The sequence below is a fragment of the Haemaphysalis longicornis genome, unplaced genomic scaffold (genome assembly GCF_048455015.1).
Source record: "Haemaphysalis longicornis isolate Haplotype H1 unplaced genomic scaffold, Haemaphysalis longicornis Haplotype H1 scaffold_4, whole genome shotgun sequence".
NCBI lineage: Eukaryota > Metazoa > Arthropoda > Arachnida > Ixodida > Ixodidae > Haemaphysalis > Haemaphysalis longicornis.
In genome coordinates, this window is record NW_027526361.1 from 102,518,235 (window position 1) to 102,535,547 (window position 17,313).

Consider the following 17,313-nt stretch of genomic DNA (forward strand, 5'->3'; position numbering starts at 1 on the left):
CGACTTAGGACAGCAGATTCGGTTGTTTTTGAAACAGTTCTGCCATGGTATACTTCTTTCTGACAAATGGTTTAATCTCTTGGCCAGAAGGCTGAATTGAGGGACAGACAGAGAGACGGAACAAATTTTTCACGCTTATGTAGCCCAAAGAAGACTGCCGTCTTTAGAACCTTGCTGCTGGCGCACTGCCTCCGCGTTCTTTAGGTGGAAAGGTTTCCCAGTTTGCGCTCCTCTTCCTCCCTGTTGCAGGGCCTTCCCCCCCACTGCTTGGCCACAGGTGGCAGCGTGGGGCTCTTCCAAATCGCCGGCTGCTGCGCTGCCAGGAGTGCAGCTTCATGACATCGCGCCCGAGCCACCTAAAGAGGCACCAGCGCACGCACACGGGCGAGCGCCCCCACCAGTGCAGCCACTGCGAAAAGGCCTTCATGCGGAAGGACCACCTGGTCAGCCACCTGCGCGTCCACACGGGAGAAAGGCCCTTCCGCTGCCACCTGTGCCCCGCGGCCTTCGCCCTGAAGACCACGCTCGCCGGCCATGTGCACAGCCACACGGCCAGGCGTTCCTTCTGTTGACTCTTCTGCCGCACAGCCTTGGCACGCCGGCCCCTACAGTCGACGTACGAGCAGGAAGCGCACTGCCACCACCAGTAGTACAGCAGGGGCAGGGCCCAGCTTAGTTGTACCACCCCCCATTTAGAAGGGCCATGAATACAAAATACAAGTTTGTTTGTTTTATACGAGAGAGTCGGCATTAGAAGTGGTGTCCGTGTTATTCTGACAAAGCAAGTATCAAATGAGCCAAACTTCCATTTTGTCTTCATGGCCCCTTTAAAAGATAACTCAAATCTTCCAATTCCACCTCCATATCTTCATGCTATGTTTGCTCTTCGTTACAAATGCAATTTCAAATGCATTTAACTGTACTGAACTTCAGCAAGCTAGCTTCTCCAAAAACATCCGAGCTGTGCCGTTGCATTATGGGGAAATGTACAGTACCTGAAGTGAGCACTCCTGAAGAAATATATTTGTTGGTTAATACACCTTCCAGTATTCAAACAACCTTCACACTTTTTTGGTAAATCTGCAGTCTCACACAGTTGTGGTTTATGGAAATATGAGCTGTCATGCTTGGCGCCTGCCAAGCATGCATTGATGTGCACACAAAACTGGAAAAATACACACATTGGAGTTTATAGTGGATTGGGCTAGTTGAAAAATGACACAAAGGACAAAGATGCGACACTTACTTCACTGGGAAGATTGTGCACTGTTGAAAGTTCTCTCTTTTGCAAGAAAATTTGTCCTCGTGCTACTTCTAAGCCATGTGTAAAGAAAGGTGCATGGCCTTTTTAAAAGTGTATGTCTGTAATTATTCCTCATTACTAGGAGCCACACGAAAGTAAAAGATCACCATATTGATATGTCAGGTGGTGTACGGTGACAGGTTTATGCGGGCTGCTCTTAAATGCGATTGTGGGTCGACTTTCTTTGGTCATGTCAGCAGGCCGACTTCCCTACTTGCCGTGTTATGTTTGAAAATTGCAGACAACCTGTAACAGAATGAATGTCGTATTCATTTTTCAGGTTCAAAAAGTTTGTGTCAGAAATGAAACCGCCATTGTCATAACGGTGCAAACATGAGTGTTTTAACTTCGTCTTACCGCATGCTTTGAAGCTGAGAAGCAGTGCACAGGGAGGTGACAGCTTTTTTTCCCTCCTGCTACTCGCTGTCATCTCAGGCTGTCGGATAACCAGATGAGTGGGTGTGTTACCTACACCGAACTTGGTGAACACTGGCAAGATTCTCGGTACAGTGAAACTAGTAGAGCAGCCATGCTCAGTTATGTCACACACTGTTGTTCCCGAGTCTTCCAAACTTTTTTGGTCTTGTTTGACGGGCTGCTTGTATGTAGAAGGCAGGCGTAGAGGCCACGGAGCAAGAATATATGGGAGGTAAAACGGCCCATAATGATAAGCCCGGGTGAGCGACAAGATAATGTTACAATGAAAACCAAGGCGGACTCCAAAGCTTCATCGCCACAATGGTGAAGGAGAGGATGGCGGCACCTGATGTACGAAATTAGAGCAGCCACACTTCTTTCTGTGGCTGTGAAGTGCAATGCCGAAAGCTGCGGCCACGCAGTTTCTTCACCTGTGGCAGAAGCCGCTAGCTTAACCTATTACGAGCACTTGTGACATTATCTGGCCGTGCTAGAAAGCCTCGTTTCACCTACTATATTATTATTGCTCCGTGGTAGAGGCTGAGGCAGGAACAGCTGTATGAGCTGACATGAGCTTGCTTAGAAAGCGCCTGTTGAATTGAGTGTCTCCTTGGTGACGGATGCTTTTCGGGACACCAGTGGTGTGGCAAGAAAACGCGTAGAATTTTTAAGTAGGCATGAACGTAACAGCTTTGAGCACAAAGAGTGACATCAGAAGAGATTTGATACGAGTGCAAGGTGTGTCCATGTACAAACCGCGATTCCGAAATTTTCAAAGCATCCTGAGTGAAAGACTGCCAAGCCAGCTTGAAAGGCGGCAGCTCATCTGCACTGATAGACAACGCCCATGCATGCTAGGCCTTGGCAGAGCAGCTTGCCTGGCACCAACAGAGACTCGCTCTCCTATTTTGCGCCAGTTTTTCTCCCCTACCATCTATGCACTGCTACCCCATTCGAAAAGGCAAGGCTCTCACTGCTTCTCTCCTCCTGTTGCAGGCCCCTCTTCTCTCTCCTTGGAAGGCCACAGGGATCAGCATGGCCCCCAGCCGAGCTGTCGGCTGCTCCAGTGTGAGCAGTGCAGATTCAAGACGCCATTCCAGAGCCATATGAAAATTCACCGCCGCTCGCACACGGGCGAGCGCCCCTTCCAGTGCAGCCAATGCAGCAAGGCCTTCGTGCGGAAAAGCCACCTGGTCGCCCACCTGCGCGTCCACACAGGCGAGCGTCCCCACCAGTGCAGCCACTGTGGCAAGGCCTTCAAAGAGAAGGGCACCCTGGTCGCCCACCTGCGCGTCCACACGGGCGAGCGCCCCTACCGCTGCCACCTGTGCCCCATGGCTTGTACCAAGATGACCAACCTGGCTAGGCATGTGCGCAGCCACACGAGGGAGGGGCCCTTCCGCTGCCAGTTCTGCCCCGAGGCATTCCCTTGTCGCCTCCAGCAGAAGACACACGAGGAGAAGGAGCACAACCACCGAGAGTAATGCAGCACGAGGGGAAGGCCCCAGCCGTGTGTTTGCCCAGACGTTCGCTCCTACGAGGCCCGAGGGGAGCAAGCCCCTTCATGTGAATCGTTACGGAGAAGGGTTGTGTAGCACGCCAAGCGGTGGGGAGCTTAGGGAGAGAGCTCCCTGTGGGCGAAGATTTCCATGTTTGTCATCAGATCGTCGCCTCACCGAACAAGTGACCATTGCCCCATGCTAGTGTGGAAGTGTGACTGTGGGTGGGAACTGTGGCAGACAGTGGCATCCTGTGTCCTTCACAAGCATCTCGTGAAGGGGGCTGGCCCATTAGTGCTGAGTGCCTACTTGAACCCGTTCTACTGCTGTGCAGAAAGACACAACCAACAAGGTGGAAAGAGTGATGGGTCACGAATTATATCCATATAAGTTAATGCCTATGTCACTCGTAATTTCTCACCGTGTTGGTGCTTTCTATGAGTAAACGGCAGTTGACATCCAGTTCTTGTTTCGTATGCTCTTTGCACAGATATTTTTATGGGGCAGCTATACTCAAGAACAAGTTAAAGGAGTGCTGACACGGAATTTCAAAGCTGGGATAACTATGTAAAAAGCTTTCTTTGTATTTGGAGGCACCTCCCAGCAAGTCTTAACAGTTACTGTCCAGTACAACATATTTTAAATCCATTTTAATCTTTGTGCACACGAGAAAGCTCCTGGCCCCAAACTGCCGACATGAGGGGCCCTGTGTCGTGGCTAACGTGCTGGCTGAGGTTGGCGCATGCTGTTCTACCGTTTGTACACGTCACGATTTTGGGGCTGACGTTATGCTGCCCGGTGCATGGAGATGGTCGAGACCACGGTTGGTATATGCATGCGAGCACTTGCGCATCCAACCTGCCAGTAATGCGACGAGAATGGTGAGGTCAAGAGCGCTCTCCTGTCATCGCGGCTGCTTCGGTGTTCATTTAGTCAAAACCGAAACACAAATAAATGAGTCTGCAAATATTTATTTGCGCTGCTCACAACCGTCTAAGGTGCCATGTCATGATTAGCGGGCTCGTAGGCACCCATATCGCAGCAAAAACTTAACATGAAAATTTCGTGTCAGTACTCCTTTAAAGGAGCCATGAAGAGAAAATGCAAGTTGGTTTTATTCGAAAGATTTCGTCTTTTATAGTGCCCCCAGCGCTTGTCCGGATACAAACGGTGCTTTATTCACTGAGAAATTAAACAATTTAGGTTAAAATTTTGATTTTCCCGCTCAATCGTGCGTTTTCGTGGTCCCAAGTGACATCACTGAAACCGACCGCTCTGCAGCCCAGAGTACCTTCATTCACGCATCCGCCGTACAGGGTAGAGACACGTATACGCTGGCGCCGCCATTTTCGGTTGCTCGCTCGCCGCCGAAGCAAGTCATTGTGTCAAAACCGCGCTAAAATTATCGCCGCAACGCGGTTTACTGAACAAGTATGAATCATATTGTCTGTTTCGCGTTGCTAGGTCTCGTGGGAAACGAAAAGAATAACGCGTTGAGCCCGTTGACCCAATTGCGGCGGCACGGGGCTGTTCAAAGGTTGTCTCCACCCTGTACAGCGATGTTGGTTTGTTCCCGCGTTTCTTTACGTTCCGTAACCTAGATGGCGCCACTATACCGTGACAAGCGTTTGGTTTGTTTTTGCCCGCATTTAAATCTGGCTTGTTTTTGCTCTGGGAGAAAATATTCGTTCCCTGAAACAGTGCTCGCTCGACAAATGGGGTCCCGTAAGACACCGCTGTTTGCGTCAATCGGCCAGTGTCGTCTTTTTTGGCAGCAGCGGCCACCGCAGTACACTGCCCTAATCGTCACGCTTTTGAAACACAGATCCTGCTCTACGGTGGTGCTGGGCCTTTGGCGTTCTCCGCCGGACCAGCTTTGCCTCGTCGCCCCTCGGAACCAATCGCAGCCGCTCGCTTGGCCTGTTTGCTGTGAAGTGCTTCGCCTTGTGTGGAGCACCATATTGGCCTGCTGACGTTGCCAGCGAGGTGACGCCTGCGCAGAGGAATCTGCGCATCGATGACCGGCGGGACCCCCACCGTAAAAGCATCTGCGGTGATCTTCCGGGCTTCATTTGGCAGCAGCGGCCACCGCAGTACACTGCCCTAATCGTCACGCTTTTGAAACACAGGTTTGTGTCGTGTTTTTTCCGCCTGGCGTATTGCTTTTTGTTCCGCTGCTGCCAAACTGTGGTTGTATTATGTCGCAATACGAGATGCCCCATGAAATTGCTAAATTCTTGAAGGACTTGAGGCAGGAAATGAGAGACATGCGGACAGAGATGGAGAAAGAATTGAGGAGGGAATTCAAAGAACTAAAGAATTCTATTGACTTCTTCAGCACTCAGTTTGACGCAATGGCTAAGCGCTCCGCGAAAATCGAGAAAGAGAACGCAGCGCTGAAAAAAGAGAACTTGCATCTAGCAGCAGAATGCAAAAGGCTGAATGAAGTTGTGATATCCTCCGAGCAACGTACGACCAGCCTTGAGCAGTACTCGCGAAGTAGGAACATTGAGATCAAAGGACTCCCGGCCGTTGACAAGGAAAATCTTCCAGCTATGCTAAGGATGCTCGGCGATGCTATCGATGAACGGATCTCTGAAACTGACGTCGATGTGTGCCATCGTGTACCAAGGAAAGATCAGGGTTGCCCGAATGTGGTTGTGCAGTTTCATTCACGTGCAAAGCGAGACGCTGTAATTGAGAAGGCACGCACGAAACGGGTCTGCGCGTCCAGTTTTGGTTTCTCTGAACCCTTACCGGTGTTCGTCAATGAGCATTTGTGTCCTACTCTTAAAAAACTGCTCGGGCAAGCTGTCGCGCGAAAGAAGGAACGAAACTGGAAGTACGCCTGGACAAAGGACGGCAAAATCTTTGCCCGCAAGACAGACACATCTCGGACACTGCGCATAACCTGCCAGCAGGACCTAGAGAAAATTCAATAGCCTGATGTGTAAGCAGGCGCGCATCGAATCATTTCGTAAGCCGAGATGGCTTACTCTCAGCTGAGTACTAGTGACGTTACCAATGTATATTTAGCTAAAAAACATCGCCTATCTTTTTTTCACGTAAATACTCAGTCAGCTTGCAATAAAGCTGATAGCCTGCATGCTCTACTTCTGAGCTTTAACTTCGTATTCGATGTCGTCATGCTGACCGAAACGTGGTATCAGCAAACGCAGAATATATTTAAAATGACCGGATACAATACTTACTACCTAAACCGCACGACTAAAAGAGGGGGAGGCGTATTACTTATGGCAAAAAATAATTTTAGCTGCCAAGTCATCGACGATTTCAGTGTGATTACTGATGACTTTGAGATTCTGACAATGCTAAGCGGAAAACTTGTTTTTTCAGTTTTATACCGGCCACCAGGAGGGAACATGTGTGCCTTCCTATCATTTATCGATGCGTTTTTAGGGTGGATAAACGAAAACCGTCTAAAACTTGTTTTGGGTGGTGATATAAATATCAATATGTTAGCTCCGACATCAGCACAGCGTGAATTTGCAACAATATTGACATCGAATGCATTTGTAAACACTGTCACTGTGCCTACTCGTATTCAACCCGATTCTGCATCACTAATTGATGTTTTCGTTACAAACGTTGAAGACCCCAATATTGAGTCTGGTACCATTGGTATAAATATCAGTGACCATTTACCTATCTTTCTGATGACAGACACTACTGAAACGAAACACCCTCGACGAAGCCCCGGCCCAACATTCCAAGATATCAATGCAGTTACTTTAGACCTTTTTCGTAACGAACTAGCTACGATAAGCTGGCAGGACGTATATGCGGCAAACGATCCGGATATTGCCTACGAAGCCTTTCTGACACAATTTATATTGGTCTATAAAAAACACTTCCCACGCAAGCGTTTGCGATCCAGAAAATCAAGAAAGCCATGGATTACGCCCGAATCCTTGCAGCTTATAAGAGAGAAAGATTCTCTTTATAGGCGTTTCCTAAAAACTAGAAACCCCGCTGATCTTGTGGCATTTAAGGCTTTTCGAAATAAGGTCACAAACTGTCTTAGACAGGCTAAACGAAACTACCTTTTCAACATCTTTAACGAGGAGGCAATGAAACGAACGGATGTTTTATGGCAAAAACTAAACTCCCTACTTGGCAGGGAAAAAGAATTCACGCGAAGCACAGAACTAATGCTAAATGGTAAACCAACCTGTGGAACGCAGCTAGCGGATGAGTTTAATAATTACTTTGTCAACATTGTAAACAGTACTCATAACCCTCATATCGTCGAATATATGGCAGCTAGAAATTGCAAAAGTGCATTCTTAACACCTACAAGTAGCGCTGAAATCTGTTCCGTATTTTGTACGTTGCGCAATAGCAGGTCATGTGATTACGATGACATGCAAATACGACCCGTGAAGTACACGCTTGACATAATCAGCCCTGCCCTTGCACATGTGTACAATCTTGCTCTTTCAAACGGCGTTTTTCCAGACCGTATGAAAATGGCTAAAGTTAGCGTGATATTTAAAGGCGGCGATAAAAACGAGTTATCTAATTACAGGCCCATATCCGTCCTACCCGTGTTTTCTAAAGGCCTTGAAAAAATAATCACAGGAAGAATGACCACATTCTGCGAAAAACATAGTATAATTACCGATTCCCAATTTGGTTTTAAGAAAGGGTCTTCGACGGAATCAGCGCTACTGGCACAAAAAGAGTTAATTTTAACGTCGTTTGAAAATAAGCTGCTAACGCTAGCGGTGTTTGTAGACTTCTCAAAAGCTTTCGACCGGATTAACCATGTAACTCTGCTCACAAAACTTGAATATTATGGTTTCAGGGGTGTATTCTTAGATCTGCTACGAAGCTATCTGCAGTTTCGGAGCCAGATTGTTGTTATTGATAATAAAATATCTGCTAGTAAACCTCTAAATTCAGGAGTACCCCAAGGAAGCATCCTTGGACCATTACTGTTCATACTCTACATAAATGACATTGTGAATATTTCCACCTCTGCAAAATTCGTTATTTACGCGGATGACACTACATTATTCACCTGCACGATTGTTGCGTGATTCCAACGATGTGCTGGCAACGCTAAACGCCTGGAGCACAATCAATGCGTTACAAATTAACACCACAAAAACTAAAGCCGTGCTATTTAGGCCAAAAAATTCGCAAGCCTATATTGATGGTTGCCTGCACATCGGAGCATCTGCTGTGAGTACTGTGTCCCACTTTAAAAGTCTCGGTGTTTACTTTGAAGAGACCATGACCTGGAACAAACACGTTGAAAATGTAGTAGGTAAACTTTCGCGTTCTGCTGGGATTCTTACCAAGTTGCGTTTTTTCTTACCCCAAAAAATCAAGCTTTTGATTTACAACTCTCTTTTTTTCTCCCACCTCAATTACTGCTTACTTGTGTGGGGCAACACAACAAATGCCAACATTAGCAAACTCCATTTAATACAGAAGAAAGCTGTGCGAGCAGTAGCGAACTCGACGTATGATGCGCACACAGGACCACTCTTTGAAACTATGAATATCAGTCCCGTTACGCATTTATATAATGAAACACTAACTAAACGGTATCACAAAGAAAGAAAAAGATGCAGTTCTTCTTTTTTACATATTGCAAACTTAACACCCCGCAGTCACAGCCATAATACACGTCATGCAGAACCATGGCTTGTTCCCATCCCGAGAACAAATTATGGCAAACAGCTGCTGTGTTATACTTTGCCTACGTTGCTAAACTCGGAATATAACCTGTGATTTGTAATTTTTGTTCCCTTTCGGTCTTCCTACATATTTGTCTGTATTTTTCTGTATTTCGAACTACGTGATGTCAGTATTTTTCGATTCCTTAGGTGTCATGTCTTATCATTTTGTTTTTCTACCCTGCAGGTTGTCAGTATTAGCGTAATCTTGGGCGGGTGTATTTGTGTTTGCGTTTTATACCGCTAAATGCGGTGGTGCTGCGGTGTTGTTGCTAGCTGATTTTATTGTATAAACGCGAATTTTATGCATGCGCAGCTTGTGCTACAATTTGAATGTGCACTTTTACTTGACCTGTACATTAAGGGGCACGGACCCCGTCAAGCCACTTTATTGGCTTTTTGTCCGTGCTCCCGGCATCTGTAAGTGTGTAGATGCCAAATAAACAGATTGATTGATTGATTGATTGATTGAGACAACCCCAAGCCCCGTAGTGCTGTGCAGCGAAACCAAGCATGCTGTGCGCAGTACGAACAGCAGAACGCATCAGTACTTCTATGTTTACATGTGCTTTCGTAACTTCCACTGTTTGTCCCATCATTCTTATTGCTTTGTAAAGAATGTGCCCTAAATTTAAGCGCAAATCGCTCGTTCGTCTAGTTTGTAAGTTCTACCTAATTTGCGTCTGCTTCTGCCAGCCTCCGCCAATCGCAGAGCTTAGCTCATGTGACGACATAGGTTCTGTTGCGGGAAATGAGCTGGTGGGTCGCATGACCATTCCTGTTTTTGCTAATTATGTAGCTTATTTGAGCGAAGTTTACGTTAAAAGTGGTGTCAGTATGATTCTAACGAGACAATCTTTTGAATGAACCAAACTTGTGTTTTCTCTTCATGGCTCCTTTAAGAAAAGCAATAGCTCATGTGCCGTATCACACCGCCTACGCGACGGACACGGATGTCAACTGGGCGTGCGCGTCTTGAAAAGATTGCTATAAATGCGTGATATTGTCTGTCTTTTCTCATGTAGGTTATTTGTCGTCTCTGCAGTAATTTATAAGCATATTGAGTGCAAAAAATCACGGAAGCGGCTTGTGCCATGTTCAAAATAATCCCAGTAACGGAGTACTTGTGCCCCGCAGAGTAACATCCGGCTGCGATGATGAGGCACAGTGGCAACTTCCGTTGCCATTAAGTTAATTCAGAAAGTCAAATTAATTAAGAAAGTTAAATTATTTTTCTAGTTTGCACCTTCTGTTAATTGGGTAGACAGCAGCTTCATGATTTCTGATTCCTGGTATGACTGCCGTGGACGAAAATTTATCTGGTCTATTTGTTAAACGCAAATTGTTGTACCAAAGTATAGAAACATTAAGAGACGGAGGGAACTCAACAGGCATAATTTGACCTGATGAAGTTTGTGGAATGAGCGCAAACTATAATAAAAATTCCAAGGAGGGGAGGGGTCATGACATTTAATTATGGATACCGAAAACTGGATTTATACATCCAGGTAGTCACTACTCGCTAGGGTTTGTTTCCTTGGCAAAAGTAAACTTCCGTGGCATGTCTTGTATATCAGCGTATTCTCAAAAATTTCTATGCATCCCGCGAGATTTTTCACGTTTTTTTTAGCGGTATTGTTAGCTATGTTGTGTGAAATCTTGGCCATGACAATGCATGATTTTTGACCTCTTGTGGTAAATAATTCTGGCGCACTAAAGAGCCAATATAATAAGAAGCAAGAAAAATGTAAAAATTTTAAAGGCTGGCGTAGCATCATAATACACCGCAAACTAGTAGGTTGTCGTTGTAGCAGTTGGTGAGGCCGGCGTGTTCAGTGTATAGCGTGTTCTCTCGTGCTGCTCAGTACATATGGCTTCAGACACCAGACATTTGCTATACAGCCAAATATTTGATTGAATGGAATAAACTTAACAGTGCAGCCACAAGTAGGACACAGGCAAATTTACATCAACTTTAGTAATTTAATTTGCTCAAACTAATTTTCTAGTTTGTGCCTTCAGTTCATTGGGTAGTCAGCAGCTTCATTATTTCTGATTCCTGCTATGACTGCCATGGACGAAACTTTATCTGGTTCATTTTTTAAACGCAAATTTAGGACACAATTTTCATTCGTAGGCCCCGCAGTGTCCGCCCAAGTGCAAATAAATAATATTTACTGTAGCAGCATTGAGCCTGTCAGTTATGCCAAGGAAACAGCTTGCTGGTGCGGCAAAAGTTGGCAACATTTTTTTTTCGATCATAGAGATATGGTTCATTTTTTATTGCTTCTAGCTGACTCCTCAGCTCTGAAAAAGCTCTCACAGTCCTCGTGGTGGACAGTACTATGCATACAAATAATGTTTTGCCATTCTGAAATTTCACTACACTGTACCGCCTCACATGGCGTCCACGGAGACTGGTTAAAATATTGTTTTCAACGCAAGAAGTAGCCACATCTATTTTCAGTTAAAGAATAGTGGTAGTGTCAGTTATGTATTGATGTTTTACTTTAAATATGTGTGAGGTTCTTTTTTTTTTTTTTTTCTGAACAATGTTGACAAGTACGAAGGATGTAAACAGTTCAAGAATTCGTTTATGTTTTGGCTGGACGGCTGAACCACAGACAGACAGGCATGCAGACTGAAATGTTAGTGTTTAAGAAGCCCAAGAATGACTGTCATCTTTTAAAACTGATGTGAACGCATTTTAACAACGAGCTCGCAACGATCGATCTCTGGGGAACATCATTGCGGCCGTTCCGCTGATTCATGCAGTTCCAGCAAGTAAAACCTGATCAACATGCCGAGGGGCCCAGACGAGTATAGCAGACAGTTTTTTTAGTTATGCCGTTAGCTGTTTTTTTCTTTGTCTTTCTAACTGCTTTTTTGTGTAGTGTTTCTTGACAGGATGGTTGTACGCAAAAGTTAGGCATAGAGGCTGAGGCAGTTCAGCCACAATGAGGTGACAAGAACTTTCTTAAGAAGGGCCCGGCAGATTGGGTGTGGGGGGTGCAGTTTGGAACAGCAGAAGTGTGGCCAGAAAGCTTGCAGAATTTAAAAAATTTTTGTGGAGGCACAAACTTAACAGCTTTCAGCACAAAGAGCAGTGTCAAAGGAAAGTTTTAAAGTGGAGCGTTATGTAGCTAGCTGAAAGGAAAATTCTGCAGTCCTGTGTACGCAGAAAACTACCACAGCAAAACTCGATAAGCATGCATGAAACAAACACGTTGTAAAGGAAATATAATAAGGGGAGGGAGTTTGGCTGGTCTTATCGCTCTTTTAGCAGAGGGCTCTCACAGCTAGGGACAGAGTGAAATACCGATCAAGCGATTCTGGTGGTTTGGAATGAGCAACCTCAGTGTGGCACTGGCGAGGACTAGCTACACGCTACTTTGAAATGGGAAGGCCACGTATCGTGTACTTCTGAGCAGCAGGCAGGTTACAACGGGGATGCAACGGGCGGGAATGGGAGCGAAAGGAAATACTAGAACCATGCAATGTATAATGAGAAAGGCTTTTATGGACCAAAAGAGTGGCATGCGAGCACATACCAGCGGCATATGTTACAGCTTCGCTGGCGCCCATGCGTATGGATTGGATGGGCATTTTTGTGTGTGTGTATGTGGGTGCTGTTTCTCAACAAGCCTTAACCGCCAAGTCGGAAACCCTCCTGGGTGAAGCCAGTGAGGTGGAGGAGGACTAGTCTGCGTTGCAAAGCAATGCGTAGGTGCATCATATCTGCGCAGAGAGGCTCACCTGACACCAACGGACACGCTGCTTCTCCTTCCGTGCTGGTTCTTTCCTTTTGTCTTGGCACACTGCCACTGTGTTCATCAGTGCAATGGCTCTCAGTTTTTTCCCCTCTTTCTTTTCGATGCAGGTTGTAGCGTCTCTTTCCCCTCTGTGGATGGCTGTAGCCGGCAGCATCGACCCCAGCCGAGCCGTGGGCTGCTGCACTGCAGGCAGTGCAGCTTCACGACAGTGTACCCGAGCAAACTGAAGGCCCACCAGCGCATCCACACAGGCGAGCGCCCCTTCCAGTGCAGCCACTGTGACAAGGCGTTTGCGGAGAAGAGAACCCTGGTTGCCCACTTGCGCATCCACACAGGCGAGCGCCCCTTCCAGTGCTTCCACTGTGGCAAGGCCTTCGCGGAGAGGAGCACCCTGGTCACCCACCTGCGCATCCACACGGGCGAGCGCCCCTTCCGCTGCCACCTGTGCCCCATGACCTTCACCCAGAGGGGCACCCTGGCTAGGCATGTCCGCAGCCACGTGGGGGAGAGGCCCTTCTGGTGCTGCTTCTGCCCTGAGGCCTTCACTGGTCTTCTCCAGCAGAAGACACACGAGGAGAAGGAGCACAACCACCCTTAGTAGGGCAACATGAGGAGAATGGGTGCGTGCTAAACGTGATCACAAGGGAATAAGCCCCCCTTTGGCAGTTGTTACAAAGCAGTTGCATGCATGCCAAGGGGTGGGGGACTCAGAGAGCCTGTTTTTTGTACATTGAACCTTCACTTCGAGGGACAATTTCCACGTTTGTCATCGCGTCGGTGCCTCCCCAGCCAGGTGATGATTGTTCCTCGCTGCTGGGGGAAATTTGATTTTTGGTCGTCGGTGGGACGGGTAGCAGACGGTGGCATCCTGTGTCAGTCACCGGCAACTCTTCACGAGCACTTATTTGAATGCGTGCTATGGCTTTGTAGCTTGACTGAAGCAAGAAGACACACCGATTTTTAGGAACTTAGAATCATAATGTGTCACCATTCATATGCATGCAAGCATGCACAGTTTGCATATGTTGCATGTAATTTCGTGCTGCAGTGGTGCCTTTTGTCGATAAACAGCAGTTGATGTCGAGTGCTCGTCGTTTGTGCTTTTTCTAGAGATAGGTCAGCTGGAAACATTCAGAGAGTGACACAAACTGACAGGCATTCAGAGAGACATAAACTGGCGCCTACTGCCTGATGAAGTTTGTTTCCACTGTTGAGAAAATGCATTGAATGAACAGTGCAAACTATAATGGAAAAAGAAAGAAAAGGGAGGGGTCAATACTGTTTAATAATGGTACCAAACACTGGCAGGACAAGTCAGGTTTCCTTGCAGAATTTTGCTGTATGGTTTGTTTTCGTTTTTTTATATATTTGCTTAACAGTAGTAGTAAACTTAAGTGGTCAGTTGGCATCAGTGAATGTCCATGTGTTTCTTCAATTTCCCAATGTTTCTAATTGATCCTTATAATTTAATCTGCGATTACTTATTCAAAAACGTGAGTAGCCACAAGTTGTAGTCTTCATGCTGACTAGCAGCGCGCACAGACGAAAGACAAAGGAGAAGGCAACTGGACGAGTGCTAACTCGCAACTACAGTCGAATCTCGATAAACGGAACAGTAGCCTGTGAGTTGGTTGGTTTCGTATTCATATAACGTAAAAAAAACTCTTGGTAATCGGAACTAAAATTTTCGAGTCACTGTGTAAACGGTATCAGAAATGAAACTTTTTGTGAAACCCATTTGCATGAGAATCAGATTTTTTTACGGTTCTGGCTGTTTCTTTCTTGTTTTAGTTTTTCTTCCACAATGTTTTTTTTTTTTTTGCCTATAAGCCTTGTCTCGTTAGTGGTCAGCCGTGTTAGCGCAACGAATATGACATCGCACTTCTTGTTCCAGTCGTTCAGTTTCTATTCAAGACGCCGAGGTTACAGGGCTCAGCTACTGCCGCCTCGTTCATGCCTTCATGGTGCTATTCATGCTTCATTACAGCGTTACCGTTTTCTAAATTCGGTGGCTCGTAAGCACCCATAAAGTTGAGGCCTCTAGCTTCCGTGAAAATGCAGTTGCAAGGACTCAAACAAAAAATGATGCATTTTGTAGTGCACAGCGACAAATTCTTGCGAAATCAACTTTTTGAATGCTGTGCCTAACCCTCTTGTAGTTTTCTTGCTTTCTGAAGAACTATTAGCTACATTCACCTTCTAGTGCTTAGAGTTCCATAAAATGGAATTAATAGTGTGTATATGCACAAAAATATGCACTTTCACACCTGTCCTAATAAATGGAGCTCCTGTTAAACTAATTTTTTCGGGCCCTTGAAGTTCCGTTTATCGAGAGTCTATTGTACTTTTTGTTGAAAGGAAACACGAACTATATGATGTCAATACACCAGCTGCGCATAACAATATACTGTAAAAGGGGAAGGGAAACTGTAGGATTGACACTGCATGAGATATGGACAACCGAAGCCAACTTATCTTCAAGGCGCGCCAGTACACCTGCCCCTCAGCTTCAACGGAGCAGCGGTGCACGCGCGGCGCGGATTCTGAAGCGGAGTTTCTCGACTGTATATATTGAAAAACTCTGGGATGGAACCTTTATAGGCGTTAAGTGCAAGATTATGGGCTTTGGCTTATAGCTGCTGAGAAACAAGAAACAAAACCTAAGCTATGGCTCTCTCAGAATTTTATACTGATGCATTCTTTTAGCATTATTACGTATTCATATGATCTTGGCATTCTGTGGTAACGCGTTCCTCTTTGGTTGGTGGTGTCTTTGGTGTTAAAAGTCGTATCGCGATGACATCAACTATGGTGGCGCAAGCAGTTGCCTTTGAAAGCACGGCCACACCGCCCGAAGGCGTGGTAGAATGCTGAGGTGGCTGCTGCAGTACAGCAAAGGAAGCCTCCATCGACGCCTGAACAAAGCTGGGAACCCCGAGGCTGCTGAGAGAGCATGGGAGTCCTTGGACTGCAAACGCTCAGCAGCAGCCATGGTGCAGACCAGCATCAGAAGGACCAACAAGCAGTTCATGGAGGAGCTCAAGCCGGCGGGCCGTCAGGCACCTAAGCGTTTCTGGCAGAAAATCAAGAGGGACACACGGTCAGCAACAGGCACTTCTCTGCGGGCACCAGAGGGCAGCACTGTAGGGGGGAAGGACTGTTTGCCGGTGTGGAACAATTGGCTGCAGTCACTGCAAGCACTCAGGGCCCCCCCGAAGCAGCAGAGTGGGTGCTGCTTCATCAGTTATGATTACTCTTAACCTATTCTATCAATCATTTGTTTCCTAACATATTCCTTTCAAATCATTGTAGAGCTCACAAAATAATCCTCCACAAACCCTCTCGTCCACCAGATTATTAACCATATACAGTGTGTTGCGACGATAATTGGAACACTTTAAAGATTTTTCCTGATTGAACCGCCGCTCTGTTTGCGCTCAAACTTCACACGAAGGTCGCATTGTGTGGTCTATTTTGTTTGACACCGGGAACTACGACAATACTTACCTGTTTATCGTGGAAATAAATAAAAACGATTTTCGCCTGTGGGAAAATGGCGGCTGATTTGTATGTTCGAGCCCGAAAACCGGATTTTCTAATTGTCTGCTATAACTCGGTTATAACTCAAGAACGGCACCACCTCATATAGTGCATCACTCCGCCAAAGCGCTGGACCCGTGACGTCAGTGCGCGCGCGTTTTGAAAGGGGTTTGCTATGAATGCGTGATATTGTCTTCCTTGCCTCACGCAGTTTGTTTGTCGTCACTGGAGTCGTTTATAAGCATATTAAGTCCAAAAAATCACGGGAACAGCTCATGCTATGTTCAAAATATTCCCAGTAACGCCCTAGTTGCGCCGCGCGGAGAAACATCCGGCTACGGTGATAAGGCACAGCGGCAACTTCCGGTGCCGTTCTTAAGTTGTCACCGAGTATAGCTTATTCCTAGGTGTATTTATTTTCTGATCGTCTGCTGCACCATTTAGCTCCTTCCTACCGTAAATCCCAAACGCATGTTTCGCTCTGCATACCCCAGGTGGTTACATCGTTGCAACATCAACTTGCACTGGCTCGCACGTCCAAATTAGCCGCTATTTTCCCATAGCGAAAATCGATTTTATTTTGTATAAACCCTGTATATACTGGCCTCCTTCAACGGAGCGAGTACCAGATACAATAATTTTTTTGGCGCTGTTTGGCCCAGTTGTCCTTGTGTCATTAAAATTCAACCAACATCCTCAACTCTATGGTCTGCACTGGGAATTGGGTTCCATATGCTGCACCACAGGGGAGGTTAATTGCTCCCTCTGCGCTGGTTCCATGGAAACGACATCTCACACACTACCCCCAGGTGCACCTCCTCTACTTTGAGCAAGCTAAAAAGCAACAATGCCAAGATGCCACCCCTTCAAGACTATCTGGCCTTAATACACTCCAAAGTTCTGGAAAGGTAATTGAGAATGTGGGTGAACTTGCAGATTTCTCCCATGCCACCTCAGTCGAACTTTAAAAATCCAAAATCCAGCTGCTTCTATCATGTCGGAATGGCACAATCAGTAAACGGCTTCATAACTTTAGGTACCCAAGCTCGATTCTGACCAAGGAAAGCGTTTTT

The 17,313-nt window shown here is 46.3% G+C and overlaps 1 protein-coding gene across 1 annotated transcript; it reads left to right on the forward strand.

The window, feature by feature from the left end:
* Positions 1-400: 400 nt before the first annotated feature.
* Positions 401-13,863, forward strand: LOC144179897 (uncharacterized). Its single transcript, XM_077708321.1, has 4 exons — positions 401-616; positions 2,717-3,201; positions 3,340-3,571; positions 12,808-13,863. Exons 1-4 carry the CDS (start codon positions 535-537, stop codon positions 13,296-13,298), a joined length of 1,290 nt encoding a protein of 429 aa, XP_077564447.1. The 5' UTR covers positions 401-534; the 3' UTR covers positions 13,299-13,863.
* Positions 13,864-17,313: the final 3,450 nt, after the last annotated feature.

Bases quoted from the DNA above. Each gene is read 5' to 3' on its own strand.
- LOC144179897 (XM_077708321.1), top strand. From the start codon at position 535: ATGTGCACAGCCACACGGCCAGGCGTTCCTTCTGTTGACTCTTCTGCC. The intron at 3,202-3,339 runs TAATGCAGCACG...TGGGGAGCTTAG, and splicing joins AGGAGCACAACCACCGAGAG to GGAGAGAGCTCCCTGTGGGC. The intron at 3,572-12,807 runs GTGGAAAGAGTG...TTTTCGATGCAG, and splicing joins AGAAAGACACAACCAACAAG to GTTGTAGCGTCTCTTTCCCC.